The sequence below is a fragment of the Catharus ustulatus genome, chromosome 9 (genome assembly GCF_009819885.2).
Source record: "Catharus ustulatus isolate bCatUst1 chromosome 9, bCatUst1.pri.v2, whole genome shotgun sequence".
NCBI classification, from domain to species: domain Eukaryota; kingdom Metazoa; phylum Chordata; class Aves; order Passeriformes; family Turdidae; genus Catharus; species Catharus ustulatus.
The window spans coordinates 1,643,561-1,658,233 of record NC_046229.1 but is presented as its reverse complement, the minus strand read 5'-3'; the positions used below and the strand labels follow the sequence as shown (position 1 = coordinate 1,658,233).

Here is a 14,673-nt window from a genome sequence, read left to right as displayed (position 1 = left end):
ACCCAACCCTATTATTATTGTTATTATTATTATATTTTCCATCGACAAATTTTTAAATGTTTCTTGTTCCATTTTCAATTTCAATGGATTTTGCCTCCCTTTTTCCTTTTGTGTAACCTGGGGATATTAAAGATTATTTGAATCAGAATTGAGAAACTTTAGGTACAGAGGGAGACAGTCCAAGGCTCATTTCTTCTCTTGATTGCAGTGATTCAGTAGGAAAGTTAGAAATACAAATGGATAATAATTATAATAATGATATTAATAATGATAGTAATGATAATAATAATAACCCTAACCCTATTATTATTGTTATTATTATTACTATTATATTTTCCATTGACACATTTTTAAATTTTTAATTTTCAATTTCAGTGGATTTTGCCTCCCTTTTTCCTTTTGTGCAACCTGGGGATATTAAAGATTATTTGAATCAGAACTGAGAAACTTCAGGTACAGAGGGAGAAAATCCAAAGCTCATTTCTGCATCTGTACAAATAATAACAATATTATAAAAGGTTTTTATTATTTTTATTTTTTATTATTAATTTATTTATGATTACTTTTTTTTGTTGTTGTTGTTCAGCTTCAAATCTCAAAAGATTTCCCCCCTTTTTCTCCCCTTTTGTGCAGCTCAGGTGCTGTACTTCCCTTCCAGGACCCTGACCAGCGCTGGCTCCAACATTTCCTTCCTGTGCCTGTTCCAGAGCAGCAGGGATGTGGTTTGGTGGCTGAACCTGGCAGAGCAGATCCCAGCCAGCCAATATTCCCTGCTGAGCCCTCGTGTGAGCCAGGTCACCCTGTTCAACCTGAGAGTCCCCGAGCCTGGGGCACCTTTCCTGTCCCATGCTCTGTACTGCTGCCACCAGAGCAGGGAGTGCCACCGGGGCTATGCTGAGTTCTATGTCATAGGTGAGAGCCAGAGATTTGCATTCTTATTTTTGGGGCATTTTCCTAATAGGGATGGAAGATTTCAATTTGAAATCAGTTTATTCCTTTTTTTTTTTTTGCTTTTTTGGTGTTTTCCCCCCCTTTTTCCTCTTTTTGTATTTTTCTTTTTTCCCCATTTGTTTCTTTTTTTCTTCCCCTTTTTCTTCCCCTTTTTCCTGCCCTTTCCCCCCTTTTTCCCCCTTTTTTTCCCTTTTTTTTTTTTCTCACCCTTTTCCCCCTTTTTCCAGTTTTTCCCTTTTCCCCCTTTTCTCCCCCCTCTTCTCCCCACTTTTCCCTCTTTTCCCCTTTTCCCCTTTTCCCCTTTTCCCCTTTTTTCCCCTTTTTTCCCCTTTTTTCCCCTTTTTCCCCACTTCTTCCCCCTGTTTTCCCCCCTTTTCCCCTTCCCTTTCCCCCCCCTTTTCCCCTTGTTCTTCCCTTCTTTTTCCCTTCTTTTTCCCTTCCTTTTCCCTTCCTTTTCCCTTCCTTTTCCCTTCCTTTTCCCTTCCTTTTCCCTTCCTTTTCCCTTCCTTTTCCCTTCCTTTTCCCTTCCTTTTCCCTTCCTTTTCCCTTCCTTTTCCCTTCCTTTTCCCTTCCTTTTCCCTTCCTTTTCCCTTCTTTTTCCCTTTTTTCCCGTCTTTTTCCCTTCTTTCCCCCCCCCTTTCTTTTCCCCTTCCTTTTCCCTTCTTTTTCCCTTCTTTATTGCCTTTTTTGCTTTTAAAAAAAATTTTAAAGATTTTTTGTTCAGTTTGTTTCATGTTGTTTTTGCTGTTTTTATTGCTGTTGTTGTAGCAACCCTTGTGTCTCACTAATTAAGCTTTTCATCTCCTTTAATTAGACATGGATTTCAATATCTCCTGTGAGACTGATGGGTACTTGAGTAAAATGACCTGCAGGTGGTCTGCAAACCCAACCACCTTGCTCCTGGGGAGTTTGCAGTTGAGATATCACAGGTATGGAAGGATTTAAAATTCTCTCATGTTTGGAAAGCATTGCTCAAAATATGATTGAAATATATTGTAATTATTGATGTGATACATATACAGTAATTTCACCATTATAAGCAGCACATTACAACACAGGGTGTGATAAAAAGTATTTATTCTATCACCATCTGCTGAGGGTGGGGCAGTGATCCTGATCTCCCTGGGAGATATTCTGCTAATGGGCCATGCATTGAAACCAGGCAGGGCAGTGTTCTTTATCTCATGGGATATCTCCTGTTCATGGCCATGGTTTATAAACCAGGCAGGGCAGTGTTCTTTATCTTTTCACAACCCATCCTTCCTCCAGCCAGTCATTTTCTGCTCATGGCCATTGAGTCCCACTGTGGCACTGATAAAATTACTGCATCCCATTGGGAGTTGCTCCAGCCAGGGGGAAGAGCCCAACATTTCTTACCAAGATAAAAACAGAGGTTTTGGGACACTAAGGGAGCCCCTTTCTCCACTGGACTCCAGAGGAAAACCGGATTTCTCCACATCCCCACTGGAGCTCCGGAGGGAAACTGCACCTTGTACAGGAGCACTGCTCCAGCTGAGCCACATCTGTCACTGCAGGAGGATGCAGCCACCATGGGATGGGACTGCTGCCAACACCCTGCCTGACGGGTGTCAGGCTGTACTCTGACTGTGTCAGGGTTTGGGGTTTGTTCTTTGTAGTGCTGTATTTCTATTTTAATTTCCCTAGTAAAGAACTGTTATTCCTATTCCCATATCTTTGCCTGAGAGCCCCTTGATTTCAAAATTATAATAATTTGGAGGGAGGGGGTTTCCATTCTCCATTTCAAAGAGAAGTTCCTGCCTTTCTCAGCAGACACCTGTCCTCCAAACTAAAACAGCAACTTTTCATTCTTTGTCCATATATCAGCCACACCTGATTATAAGCCGCACTTTGGGTTAGGACCAAAATTTTAGTGAAAATGGTGCGGCTTATAATGGTGAAATTACTGTAATTGTGTGTAAAATATTATAATGTGAGAATGCAGCAGGAGAGCAGAGCTCAGAGCACTGCTCAACTCGTGACTGAAATGGATGTGCTAAGGCTTTATATTGTAATTATATAGAATTTATATATTAGAATATGTTATAATTATAGAGATGTAATTTATATATTAGAATACATTAGAATATAGTATTTATATATAAAATAGTAATTATGTAATATATAAATATAATATCAAAGCATTCTGCAGAAATGTAATTATAGAATTAACAGATTTTTTATTCAGAGATCTCTGAGTATGTAACAGATAATAATAATACTAATAATACTAATAATAGCAATAATAATATTAATAATAAATTCAGAGATACCAGATAATTAAAGTAATAAAAATAATAAAATATAATAATAATAATAATAATAATAATAATAATAATAATAATAATAATAATAATAATAGTAATAGTAATAGTAATAATAATAATAAATTTTTTAGCATTTTTCAACCTGTTTGGGAACCACTTCTCTTCCAGAAGATTTCTAGGATCAGTTAAAAACTTGTTGCAGTTGCTGCTGTCTCCAAGCTGTGAGGAAATCAGGGAAAAGCCCAGTTCCTGTGGGAATGTGTGGCCTGGGGGAGCTCTGGAATTCTTGGAGCCTCCCAGGTCCTGGCAGCTCCATCTGATGTGAATTGAACTGCTCTGAGATGAGACTTGGCACCTCCTGAGGGCTCCACTCAGACTTTGATTTTTCTGTAATTCTGGATCTTTTTGTTCTGTGTACACAGAAGTAAAAAGAGAGGATGAAACAAATTCATTCCAAGGGGAAAAAATTCTTGCTTAGAGATCCAAAGTTTAGCTGTGAAGGGAATATTGCCCAGAATCCCAAAATCCTGGAGAGACCTCAAAGCTCATCCCATCCCATCCCATCCCTGAGATGTTGAGATTGAGGATTTCCTAGAACCACTCAGACAGTCAGACAACTCTTCCTGAGGCAAAAAAAATCCAGAATTTGACTGCTCTGCTGGGCCAGAGGTGCAGAAATTTTGGCAAAGAGCTTCCATCAGCTCTGAGGCCTGATCCTTTGGTGGAGTTTTGAATGATCCTGGTGCCCAGGTGAATATTTCCCAGGGTTTTGTGGGCTGGAGGAATAACTGGAATGCTGGAAAGTTCAAGTGGAGGCTTTTGGGGCAGGATTAATGCCTGGCTGAGGGCTGAGGTAGCTTTTGTTTCATCTGCCTTCACAAATATGAATATAATGAGTGCACTGCTGGGCAGGGAGCTGGGAAGAAACCCCATGCTGCTCATCAGGGCTTTTATTGCCACTTTCTCACTGTTCAAGTTTAGCTAAAAATGTCATTTTCTAGTAGGAGGTGATAATGTGGAGATTTGTTCATGTTCCTGCTAGATCAGACAGTGACATTCCCACTGCCTGCAAATCCTTCCCAGTGGCTGCTGATTTTTGGTTTTGTTCTGATTTTTGTGGTTCTTTGTTCAGAGCAAGGCCTGAAAGAGGAGAATGCAATGAAATTCCTGCTGAATTCCCTGCTGGAGCTGGAGTGCAGCCCTGCTGTGTGTGTGTGATGCTCTGCCTGTGGGGTTTTGTTTTGCTTGGGTTGTTTCTGCATCTTCCTCTGCCAGGAGAAACAGCTCCAGAGGGATGATGCAGTGGGAGCAGGGAATGCTCCAGTCCCAGGCACAGGAACAGGAAATTTCCACCCAGAGTAGCTCTGCTGCTTCAGCTCAGTAACTCCCACCCTCTCCTCACAAATCTGAGGGGGAAGCTGAAAAATTCCCACTCCAAGAATTGATCCAGTTCCATTTCATCCAGAACCCAGGGCTGCTCTCTTCTGTGGCCAGGTGTGATAATGAGTGGGGTTTTTAATCCAGACTTGATGTTTTTATGGGATTTTCATCTCCTGGAGACCTCACTGGGTGTCTGTGGCAGCTTCCCCCTGGTTGCCAGCTGGGATTTTGGAAGTCATTCCTGACTGGAGTCAATTCTTGGCAGACTTACCTTGCTGTGTTTATTGCCAATCCCTAAAATCCCACAAGTGATGAGGATTTGGAGCTGCCTTCTCTTGCTGTACCTGGTGCTTTTGGTTGTTTGTCCTGCTTTTCCCAGAGCCAAAGCTTTGAGGAGGGAAATGTTTTGATCCATCCAGTGCAGATTCAGGTTCAGAATCCAAATAAATCCTCAAAATCCCAGGAATGAAATGTTTTTTATCCATTCAGTGCAGGTTCAAGTTCAAGACACAAATAATCCTCAGAATCTCAGGATTGAAATGTTTTGATCCATTCAGTGCAGATTCAGGTTCAAGATCCAAATAAATCCTGAAAATCCCAGGACTGAAATGTTCTGATCCATTCAGTGCAGATTCAGATTCAAGATCCAAATAATCCTGAAAATGCCAGGACTGAAATGTTCTGATCCATTCAGGTTCAGAATCCAAATAAATCCTCAAAATCCCAGGAATGAAATGTTTTTTATCCATTCAGTGCAGATTCAAGTTCAAGACACAAATAATCCTCAAAATCCCAGGTCTGAAATGTTCTGATCCATTCAGTGGAGATTCAGGTTCAGAATTCAAATAAATCCTGAAAATCCCAGAACTGAAATGTTCTGATCCATTCAGGTTCAGGATCCAAATAAACCTCAAAATCCCAGGACTGAAATGTTCTGATCCATTCAGGTTCAGGATCCAAATAAATCCTGAAAATCCCAGGATGTTTCCAGCTCCCCCATTCCTTTAACTCCCTCCAGATTTACACTTGCAGTGTATCACTCAATGTGGTTTGGTTTTTTTTTTCCCCTCTTTTAAGGAGCCAAATTTACTGCTCTGATTTTCCAAGGCTGTCTCCAAACTCAGAGGTGAAGGAATGCCATTTCCAGGGCAATCATTCCTATGAGTGCACATTCCAGCCCATTTTCCTTTTGTCTGGATACACCCTGTGGATAGAATTTAAACATTTCCTGGGAACTCTGGAATCCTCCCCAACCTGTGTCATTCCAGCAGATGTGGGTAGGTCAAAATCCATGAATCTCTCATCCCTTGTGCCCCTGGGTTTTAAATGGTGTAGGGAAAGAATTTTTCCATAGGTTGGAAATAAAAAATATGAGAGGTTTGATATTACCTTAAAAAATATATTTATTAAATGTTATTTCCATACAGGAGCAAATTTAAAATGAAACATCCACTTCTGCCTGTTACTCCCTCTACAGAAAATGCAAGTGTTGTATTACAAAATGAAGCTCATTTTTAAGGTTTTGGTTGTTTAATTGTTCAGACTGATTTGTCTTCAATTAATTAAGTTTATACCCCAGTACAGTGTATTATTTACACACTTATAAATCCATTTAAAATCATGGGGACTCTCCCTGCTCTTCCATGCTGGTGCAAGTTTTGTGACACACAGAGCACAAAATTAAATTTGTGCTTAAATTTGGGTAAAACCAAGAGGCAGGAGCAGTGTTTGAGTGTTTTAAAAACTCCAAAATGTGCAAATCACCTCTTTTTATCTACTCTGTGACTGAGAGTTCTCTGGGTATTTTTTGGACACAAATGTGAACGTGGGTGAGAGCAAACAAGGCAGCTGGACCCCAGAGGTGCTGCATGAAATAAATCTGAGCTATATAGTTATGAAATAAATTACAGTTATACAGTTATGAAATAAATTTGAGTTATATAACTATAAAGTACATTTATTTTGTGGTGACAATGATTTATCCTGGATGCAGGGTGCTCTGTGTTGTAGTACAGCAAAACAAACCCATTCCAGCACCATCCAAAATGAAAAATTATTTATATTTTGTTGTTGTTTTCTCCTCATTCACATCTAATCATCCAAAATAAGTTTATTTCAATTTGGCTTGATTAACAAACAAGTGTTTTGGGAAATTCCTGTTCTGGAGAAGCTGGATTTGGGGGGAATTTCCAATTAATAAAATTTAAAAATTTCCATGAATCACTGCACGATGGCTGCCCCCAGCCTTTACAGGAGCTGCTGCTTTCTGCAGGGGTGACCCCATGCAAATAAAGGAATCATGGAATTGCTGAGGTTGGAAAAGCCCTGGAGACCATGGAATCCAACCAAGGCCACCACTGACCATGTCCCCAAGTGCCACATCCACAGGGATTTTCAGGAGTGAGGAGCCAGTACTGCCCTGGGCAGCTCTCCAATGCCTGACCCCCCTTTCCATGGAGAAATTTCCTCAAATATCCAACCTAACCCTCAACATTGATTGTTTTCTGCTCTTTATCCCAGGGCAGGTAGCAAGTGGCAGCCCCAGAATAATCTGTTGTGAAATCCATGGAAACATTGCCATGGTTTGTGTGTGCCAGGGTTTGATTCCATGGCAAATTTAGTGCAGACATTGCAGTCATTTCTTGAATTGTTCCTTTTCCAGTGAAGCCTCTCCCCCCTTCTGAGGTGGGAGCAGAACTGAGCAGGAATTCCTGGGGGCTGCTGAACGTCAGCTGGACCAAGCCTGTGTTTGCCAGCAGGGATCTGAGGTTCCAGATCCGCTGGAGCTCAGCCAGCAGGGAGCACATTCCATGGCAGGTACCTGGAACCCTGAAACCTGGGAGTTTGAACTTCCTGTTCTTTCTGGCACTGCCCCCCAGGAGAACACTGCTTTGGACCTGAGGCTTTGGAGAAAAATTCAAATTTGAGTGATGGAGTTAAAATCATAGTTGAGTTGGAACAGGAGTGTGTGATTTCACATGGTGAAGGATTTGGAGTTTGGGGTTTTTAGAATGTAGTAATGGGTATGGGACAAGATGGAAATTCTTGGGCATCACCCCATCTTCATTTTCTTCTTCCTTCTTCCTTCTCCTTCCTAGTTTCAGGCAGTAATTTTTGGTTGGATAGTTAGTGCTGCACTGCAGGTCACAGGGGTTTGGTTATTGGGTCAAAATTATCAATTAAAGAGGTGTTAACTCTTTATTGGACTGTTGAGCTTTAAAAGAGCTGGTAACCAGCTGGATTCAGCTCCATTTTGCTCACTTTAACTGGTAGCTGAAGTGCTGAAGAACTCTCTGTACTTTAGATAAGATTTAATAAACAACCAAGCCCAAACACGAGAAAATTCATCTCCTTCATGTTTTTAATCCTGACTCTGAGTGAAGGCAGAAGAAAATGAAGACAAGGGGGTGCAGCTGACCCCTCACAGGTACTGGAGCAGGGATCCTTGCACTGCTGTCCTCTAGAGTGGAGCTGGGTTTTATGGCATTTGTGCACAGAGGAAATCACAGCCAAAAGCATTTGCAGCGTCCACCAAGGAATATTCCTCACAATCCCACTTCCTCATGGATTCACTCAGGAATTTTGACTCTGAGAGCTGCCTGGACATCCCTTTGTTCTCACTCTGAGTTTTTTGCCTTCTCTCCCAGCTTTATGAGGTGCCAGACCCTGCAGGCAGCTGGGCTGTGATAAAAGTGGAGCAGCTCTGTGTGGAATACGTGGTCCAGGTGCGCTGCAGGGAATTGGACGGCGCTGGATACTGGAGTGACTGGAGCAGAGCAGCCCAAACCCTGGTTCAGGACATCAGAGGTCTGTGCCTCAGGGTCAGGGACACTCTCAGGGCTGGGCTTTGCCACACTCAGGTGTCACTGTCCTTCCCAAATTGTTGTTTTGCAGCTCCTTTGCAAGGCCCGGAATTTTGGAGAATCATTTCTGAGGATCCAGCGAGGAAACAGAGGAATGTGACACTGCTGTGGAAGGTGGGAGCAGCTTTGATCCTAAATCCTAAAAGTGAAATTGCCAGAAGGGGAGTGTGACAGGCACATGAGGCTTGTGGGAATTGGGATTTGCCTTTTTCTGAGTTCCTGACAATTGCTTGGCTCATCTTAGAGGCGAGAGGGGAATCCTGGTGGGAATCCTGGGATAAAGTGGGAGATGGTTTTGCCTTTTTTGCCTTGAAAAATTTCCTCAGTGCCTGTTCCTGTTTGCTCATGTGCTGCTCTGGGGTTTGAGCCCTGAAAAATGTGTAAAACAGGGAATTGCTGTGGGAATCTGGAAGTTTGGCTTTCCTTGTCCTTCTTCCCTTTGCTGCAATAAGAGGCAGCTCTCAGGGAGGGAAATGAAACCTTTAACTCCACCTTGGCTAAAAAACCAGGAGCCAGAATATCCTTCCTGCCTCCTGTTTCCTTAAAACTGCCCAAACAATCTCTGCTCTGGGGATCGGGGAGTGGGGAAGGAGCTCAGGAATTAATGCCCACGAATCAATGAATTGCTGCAGCCCCTGATGCAGAATCACTCGCTGTGCAGCGTGAGCAGCTACATCATAAAGCACCAGACCCCCGGGAACAGCTCCTGGGAGGAGCTGGTGGATCATGGCACCAGCTGGACCTTCCCATGGACTGAGCCAACCCACACCATCACCATTTTAGCCATGAATTCAGTTGGGATTTCTGCAGTTAATTCTGATTTAACTCTGTCCCAGCAGATGAGCACAGGTAAGAGCAGCAATAGTGGGGTGTGGGAAATGCTGGTGATGTTCATGGGGAAAGCTTCCTTTGGGGTAAAATTCTGTAAAATCTCTGTTAGAATGAGGAATGTTTTGTGGGGATACATTCAGAGCTCTTGGAAAACTGAGATTTCCATCATGAAAATCATGTGATTTTTGGATAGGGGGAAAAAAAGTTGTCATTGGGCTGTCTTCACTAATAAAATATAAAATAATTAATCAAAGGAAAATAAAACCCTGCTGGAGAACTGATCTTTCATCTCCTTTGGTTTGGGAACACCCAACATTCCTGCTGGGGAGTGTTTTGTTGTTTCCAGAATGAAATGTGGTCTTGTTTTGGGCTGCCAGGGTAGAGAGTCCTCAGATTTCCTGAGCAGCAATTCCTGCTCCACTTCCTGAGCAGCAATTCCTGCTTAATTTATTCTTGAGAATTCAGGAGTTTTAATTTTTTTGTTAAGGATAAATAAGGAATTGTGGTGAAAATTGGGATATTTGATATCTGTTGAGTGCTTGGGACTGGTTTAGTGCAACCCAAATTTTGGTGGCTTGGGGGAACAATCCCTCTGCTGATGTGGATTTATTAAAATGTAATTAAAGGGATGAGGTGGTGAAGCTTTAGCAGCTGTGGGATGTGGATCCCAGGTGCTTTCCCTGTTTTCCCAGTGGATGCTGTGCAATCCCTGAGTGCTTACCTGCTGAACAGCTCCTGTGTGCTGCTGCTTTGGGCTCTGTCCCCCCACACCCCTGGGATCAGATCCTTTGTGATTGAGTGGAGGAACCTGAACAACGGGGAGCAGATGAAATGGCTGCGAGTTCCTCCCAATCTCAGGAAATATTTTATTTATGGTGAGTGTGTGCTTGAAAATGCAATTCATGTTAATTAGTGTGGAACAGAAAATGTGGGATTTCTGAGCTCTGAGCCCCTTTTCCTCTTCCCTGTTTCTAATCCCTTCTCTTGACCAATAAATCAAATTTTGATGCTCATTAGAGGATTGCCTGTTGCATTAATAATCACTTTAAGCTCTGGAGTGAGTTCATTTTGTGGCAATACAATAAAATTAGTTCTGGAATATTGAACACACCAGCTAATTATTCAAATTAATATCTGCATTTCCTTTGCATTTTGGCTTTACTCCTAGAAATGATCCCAGCAGCTCCATAAGGAGCTCATTCCATGACAGAATAATGCTGGATTGACAGTTTGAATCTGGGATTCTGAAGGAGGGATCTCTAAAAGATGAATCCTTGATTGCCCTCTCTGGGCTGCTCTGAGCTCTGATCTGTGCCCCTGGGAGGGAATTGGTTAAAAATGGGTAACAGTGGATTCCAAAGGCTGATTTCCCCTTTCCAGATCACTTTATCCTGATTGAGAAGTACCAGTTCAGCCTCTACCCTGTGTTTGCTGGAGGAGTTGGCAAAGCCAGAGCCACGGATCACTTTGCCAAAGGTGACTGACAGGATCTTTTCCTCTGTTTTTTATGTTGTAAAAGTGACCCCTAAAAGCAAAATCTCTGTCCTATCTGGAAAAAAATAAATAATGAAGTCACTGTAATGTACCTACAAACAGTGATCAGACTTCAGCTTTAATTTGAGAACTCTCCATGGGCTGAGCTGAGTGAGGGATTAAACTCCTATTTAAAATAATTCCTTTTTGTCTGTTTATTCCCAAGGGAAAGGTTTGTCCATGTGCAATAAAAGTGTTGCTCAAGGTTATTTCCCCATCTGAGCTGTTGTTTCTGCTATTTGCTGTTTCTCTCTTGCCAGCTGTTTGCTCCCAGACAATCATTCTGCTGCATTAATAGCTGAACTCCTTTATTTCCAGGGGGATTTGAAACTGGGAGTAGTGGCAGCCTCCACCTGGTTCTGCCAATTGTTTTTTCCACCTCAGTTTTGCTGCTGGGAGCGGTGCTGGTGTCACACCAAAGGTACCTCCCTTGTTCCTTGTTCCCCAAAAATCCAGGTGCTACAGCTGCAGCTGCACTGGGGCCACTCTGCTGAGCTGGTGTCACACAATCCCAAACTGGTTTGGGTGGGAGGGACATCAAATCCCATCAGGGCCACCTCCCACTGTCCAGGCTGCTCCAATTCCCAATGTCCAACCTGGCCTTGGGCACTACCAAAGATCCAGGGCAGCAACAGCAAATCTGGGAATTCCATCCCAGCCTGTCCCACCCTGCCCAAAATCCCATCTCAATCCCACTTTTCCAGTTTAAACCCATTCCCTGTGTCCTGTCCCTCCCATCCCTTGTCCCAAATCCCTCTCCAGCTCTCCTGGAGCTGCTTTAGGCCCTGTGGGTTGTGGTCACTCAGCACAGATTGCACCCTTTCCATTTTCCCACTGCCACCTGAGTGTCCCTTCTTTCTGTTCTGGATGAAATTTGGGCCATTTCTCATCTCTGCCATGATGATTTCATGGATGAATCAAATGGCAGAGATCCCTTCCCTGGTCCCTGTGGGAACAGCACCAACTCCAACCTTTCCCTGCCATTTCAGGATGAAGAAGCTGCTCTGGGAGGATGTTCCCAACCCCAAGAACTGCTCGTGGGCACAGGGAGTGAATTTCCAGCAGGTTTGTATTTCCCTGGTTTGTTGTTCCAGCTCTGTCTCCAGTGGAAATCCAGCCCTGTTCACCCCTCTGGCTCCATCCAGAGGTTCCCATTTCCCAGGCCTCTGCAATATGCATTGGATATGATAAATATCTGCCAGTTTTTAGTAGGTGGCAGATGGTGGCCTTTGCCAAAACAGCCCTGGCCTTGGCTGGGAGGGGTTGGATCTGTGTTTGAGGTGGCCATGGAGAGGGGAAGGGATGCAAACATCTCCAGCAGGGATAAACCACATCCATGAGGAGAAAAAAAAAGGTTGTTTTTGTTGTTTCAAAGCTCCTGTTCATTTTGATGTGGGAAGGTGGTGGATTTGTGTGGGGAAAATCCCAAATTCATGACCCAGGTGTCAGCAACAGCGAGTCTGGGCTGAGTAGAACCCAAGAGTTTTACTCTTTGCTCTGATTTCCCTCTACTCTGAGTATTTTGACATTTTCCTCATTATTTTGGCAGCTTCCCTGCTGTGAAAGATGGTCTGTTAATGCACAAAAAACCTGGGTTTATCTGTTTGGTCCTGAATTCTTTAGGAAATACGAGGGAGTTTTCCTCTGGAGCTCTCGTGCTGCTGTCAGTTCATCCTGGTGGATGATTTCCCTTAGGGAGCAGTAAATCCTGCATTTCTCCCAAACTGAGGTGTTCAAACATGCAGCTGCTGCTCAGGTGGGAATGCTCCAAAAATCCTCTGGAAAGGCTGGATTTGACCTGGATAATCCAATCCTAGCAGGTGGGAATGCTCCAAAAATCCTCTGGAAAGGCTGAATTTGACCTGGATAACCCAATCCTAGCAGGGAAAGTTCCTTCAGCTGATGTAGCAATGATTAAATCTATCAAGGAAATTTTGTCCTAGAAGATTTTCAAGTATAAATTCTTAAAAACCATGTGTGAACTCGAGGTGGCAGAATTCCAGGCTCCAGGTGATGACCTTTGGTGTTGGATCCATAAAACCTGGAGAGTGAAACAAAGCTGTTCCATAATAAATGAACATTAAAATCCCTCTTTTCTTCCAGCCTGAAACTCTGGAGCATCTCTTTGCCAAGCACCCCGAGCCAATGTCGTGTGAGCCACTTCTGCTGGAGGCAGAGCTGGTGCTGGGAGACATCAGCATCACCAAACCCTCGGAAAAAGAAGAGCCAGGAGAATTTTTAGGGATTGATTGCACATTTCCAACCCCCCAGGACTCAGAATGTGACTCAGCATGCTCCAGCAGCCACTTCCAGAGCAGCAGCTCCTCCAGGAGCTGCCAGGATGGAGAAGGCAGGGCTCAGTGTGAGCTCAGATACGCCACAGTCATCGACAATTCCCCATCCGGCCTCTGCCGACACAAAACAAACCCAAGGAGTTCCTTGGACAGCTGCTTCCTAGGGGAGCATTCCCTGCCTTTGGGTGCCTTCTCCAGTGGTGCTTGGGAAGTGGGGAGTGGGGCTGTGCTGGTGTTCCCTGGCTCCCAGCCCAGCAGGGCTCTGTCCCTGCTTTCCTCAGAGGGATTCTCGGAGCCTTTGGATGATGATTTCCCCGGCGGTGCAGAGAGGAGCCTGTATTACCTGGGGATAACATCCCTGCACAAGGGACACGGGGACATTCTCCTGGCAGGCAGCTCCAGGGGGGTGTGTCAGCTCCAGAGCACAGCTCTGCTCAAGGAGGGGATGGTTCTGCAGCACATCCCAGCAGATGTCAGGGAGTTCATCCAAGGCAGCCTCAAGCCCAAAGGCGCCGTTCCCTACGTCCCACAGTTCCGGGTGGCCACAGCCAAAGGGCAGGAGGCCACGGAGAAAAAGTGACACAATCACCCCAAAATTCCACATTCCTGAGGTTTTTCCAGGTGTTGATGCATTCTCCTGTTTTCCCTCTCTTGATTTATCCAGCTTGTTCTGGTTTTAGGCTTCAGCTGGAGCACCCAAGGGTGAGAGAGCTGATCCAAGGCCTGGAAGATTTCTGTGGGAGAAAAGCTGGAATGAAAGAAAAGCCATTTCCTTGGGAAGGATTTGTGACATCAGCTCAGCCTGGATGTGCTTGGAAGGAATGGATCAAGGAGTGAAAGGCTCAGGGCACTGCAGGAAAAGGATCCAAATTCCTGTGTCTCCATTAATTGGATAAAAGAAGTATCCACATTTTATTGTTGAACTCAAGATTGCAAGAAGTGCAGTTCTACACTGACATCTCTTCCCAGGCTCTTTTCTAAGATGCCTTGGGAGAAAAGACAGGAATTGGATGTTGCATTTTTGGTTTTGGGGGTCCAACTTGCAGAAGTGACTGTGCCTGTGCCTCTATAACCAGGAGGCCTCAGGGGGGAGGGAATCAGGTCTGGATTTTCTGGGAGAAGCAGGAAAACAAACCCACTCGCATTTGCAAGCCAAAGCTATTTTTTATTTGTTTTTATTTCATAGTTCACAAGTATTTTTCTACACCTGCCTTTTCAGAGGACTATTTTGAGGAGTGAAGGAGGATGAATTCATTGTGTATTCCAAAGAATAAATTTCTGTCAAACTTCAGAGAGACAAAACCAAAAGGGCAAAACTGACATTGAAAACCAAAGCAAGGGTGAATTTAAACCCAGTTTCACACAAAACCCCACTGCTGCTTTTTGTTAAGGTGCTGACCTGGCTCTTATGGGGCTCTGTGACACTGATCTGATGTTTTGGTTTACAAAATATTGTGTGGGGTGAGGAATTAAAATCTGTTTTGTGTTAGGAACCAGAACTTGTCTCTGTGGTTGGAGAAAAAACTGCAGGACCCT

General features: G+C 43.7%; 1 protein-coding gene across 1 annotated transcript in view; it reads left to right on the top strand.

Annotated features, from left to right (window-relative positions):
• The window catches only part of LEPR (leptin receptor), a 32,781-nt gene extending 18,614 nt beyond the window's left edge, over positions 1-14,167 (top strand). The window contains exons 8-19 of the mRNA XM_033068135.1: positions 634-912; positions 1,766-1,880; positions 5,694-5,893; positions 7,279-7,433; positions 8,264-8,423; positions 8,511-8,593; positions 9,112-9,328; positions 10,003-10,185; positions 10,691-10,786; positions 11,162-11,264; positions 11,833-11,908; positions 12,947-14,167. Of these exons, the coding sequence (XP_032924026.1) occupies positions 634-912; positions 1,766-1,880; positions 5,694-5,893; positions 7,279-7,433; positions 8,264-8,423; positions 8,511-8,593; positions 9,112-9,328; positions 10,003-10,185; positions 10,691-10,786; positions 11,162-11,264; positions 11,833-11,908; positions 12,947-13,717 (2,438 nt within the window). The 3' untranslated portion in view covers positions 13,718-14,167. The remainder of the gene's footprint in view (positions 1-633; positions 913-1,765; positions 1,881-5,693; positions 5,894-7,278; positions 7,434-8,263; positions 8,424-8,510; positions 8,594-9,111; positions 9,329-10,002; positions 10,186-10,690; positions 10,787-11,161; positions 11,265-11,832; positions 11,909-12,946) is intronic.
• Positions 14,168-14,673: the final 506 nt, after the last annotated feature.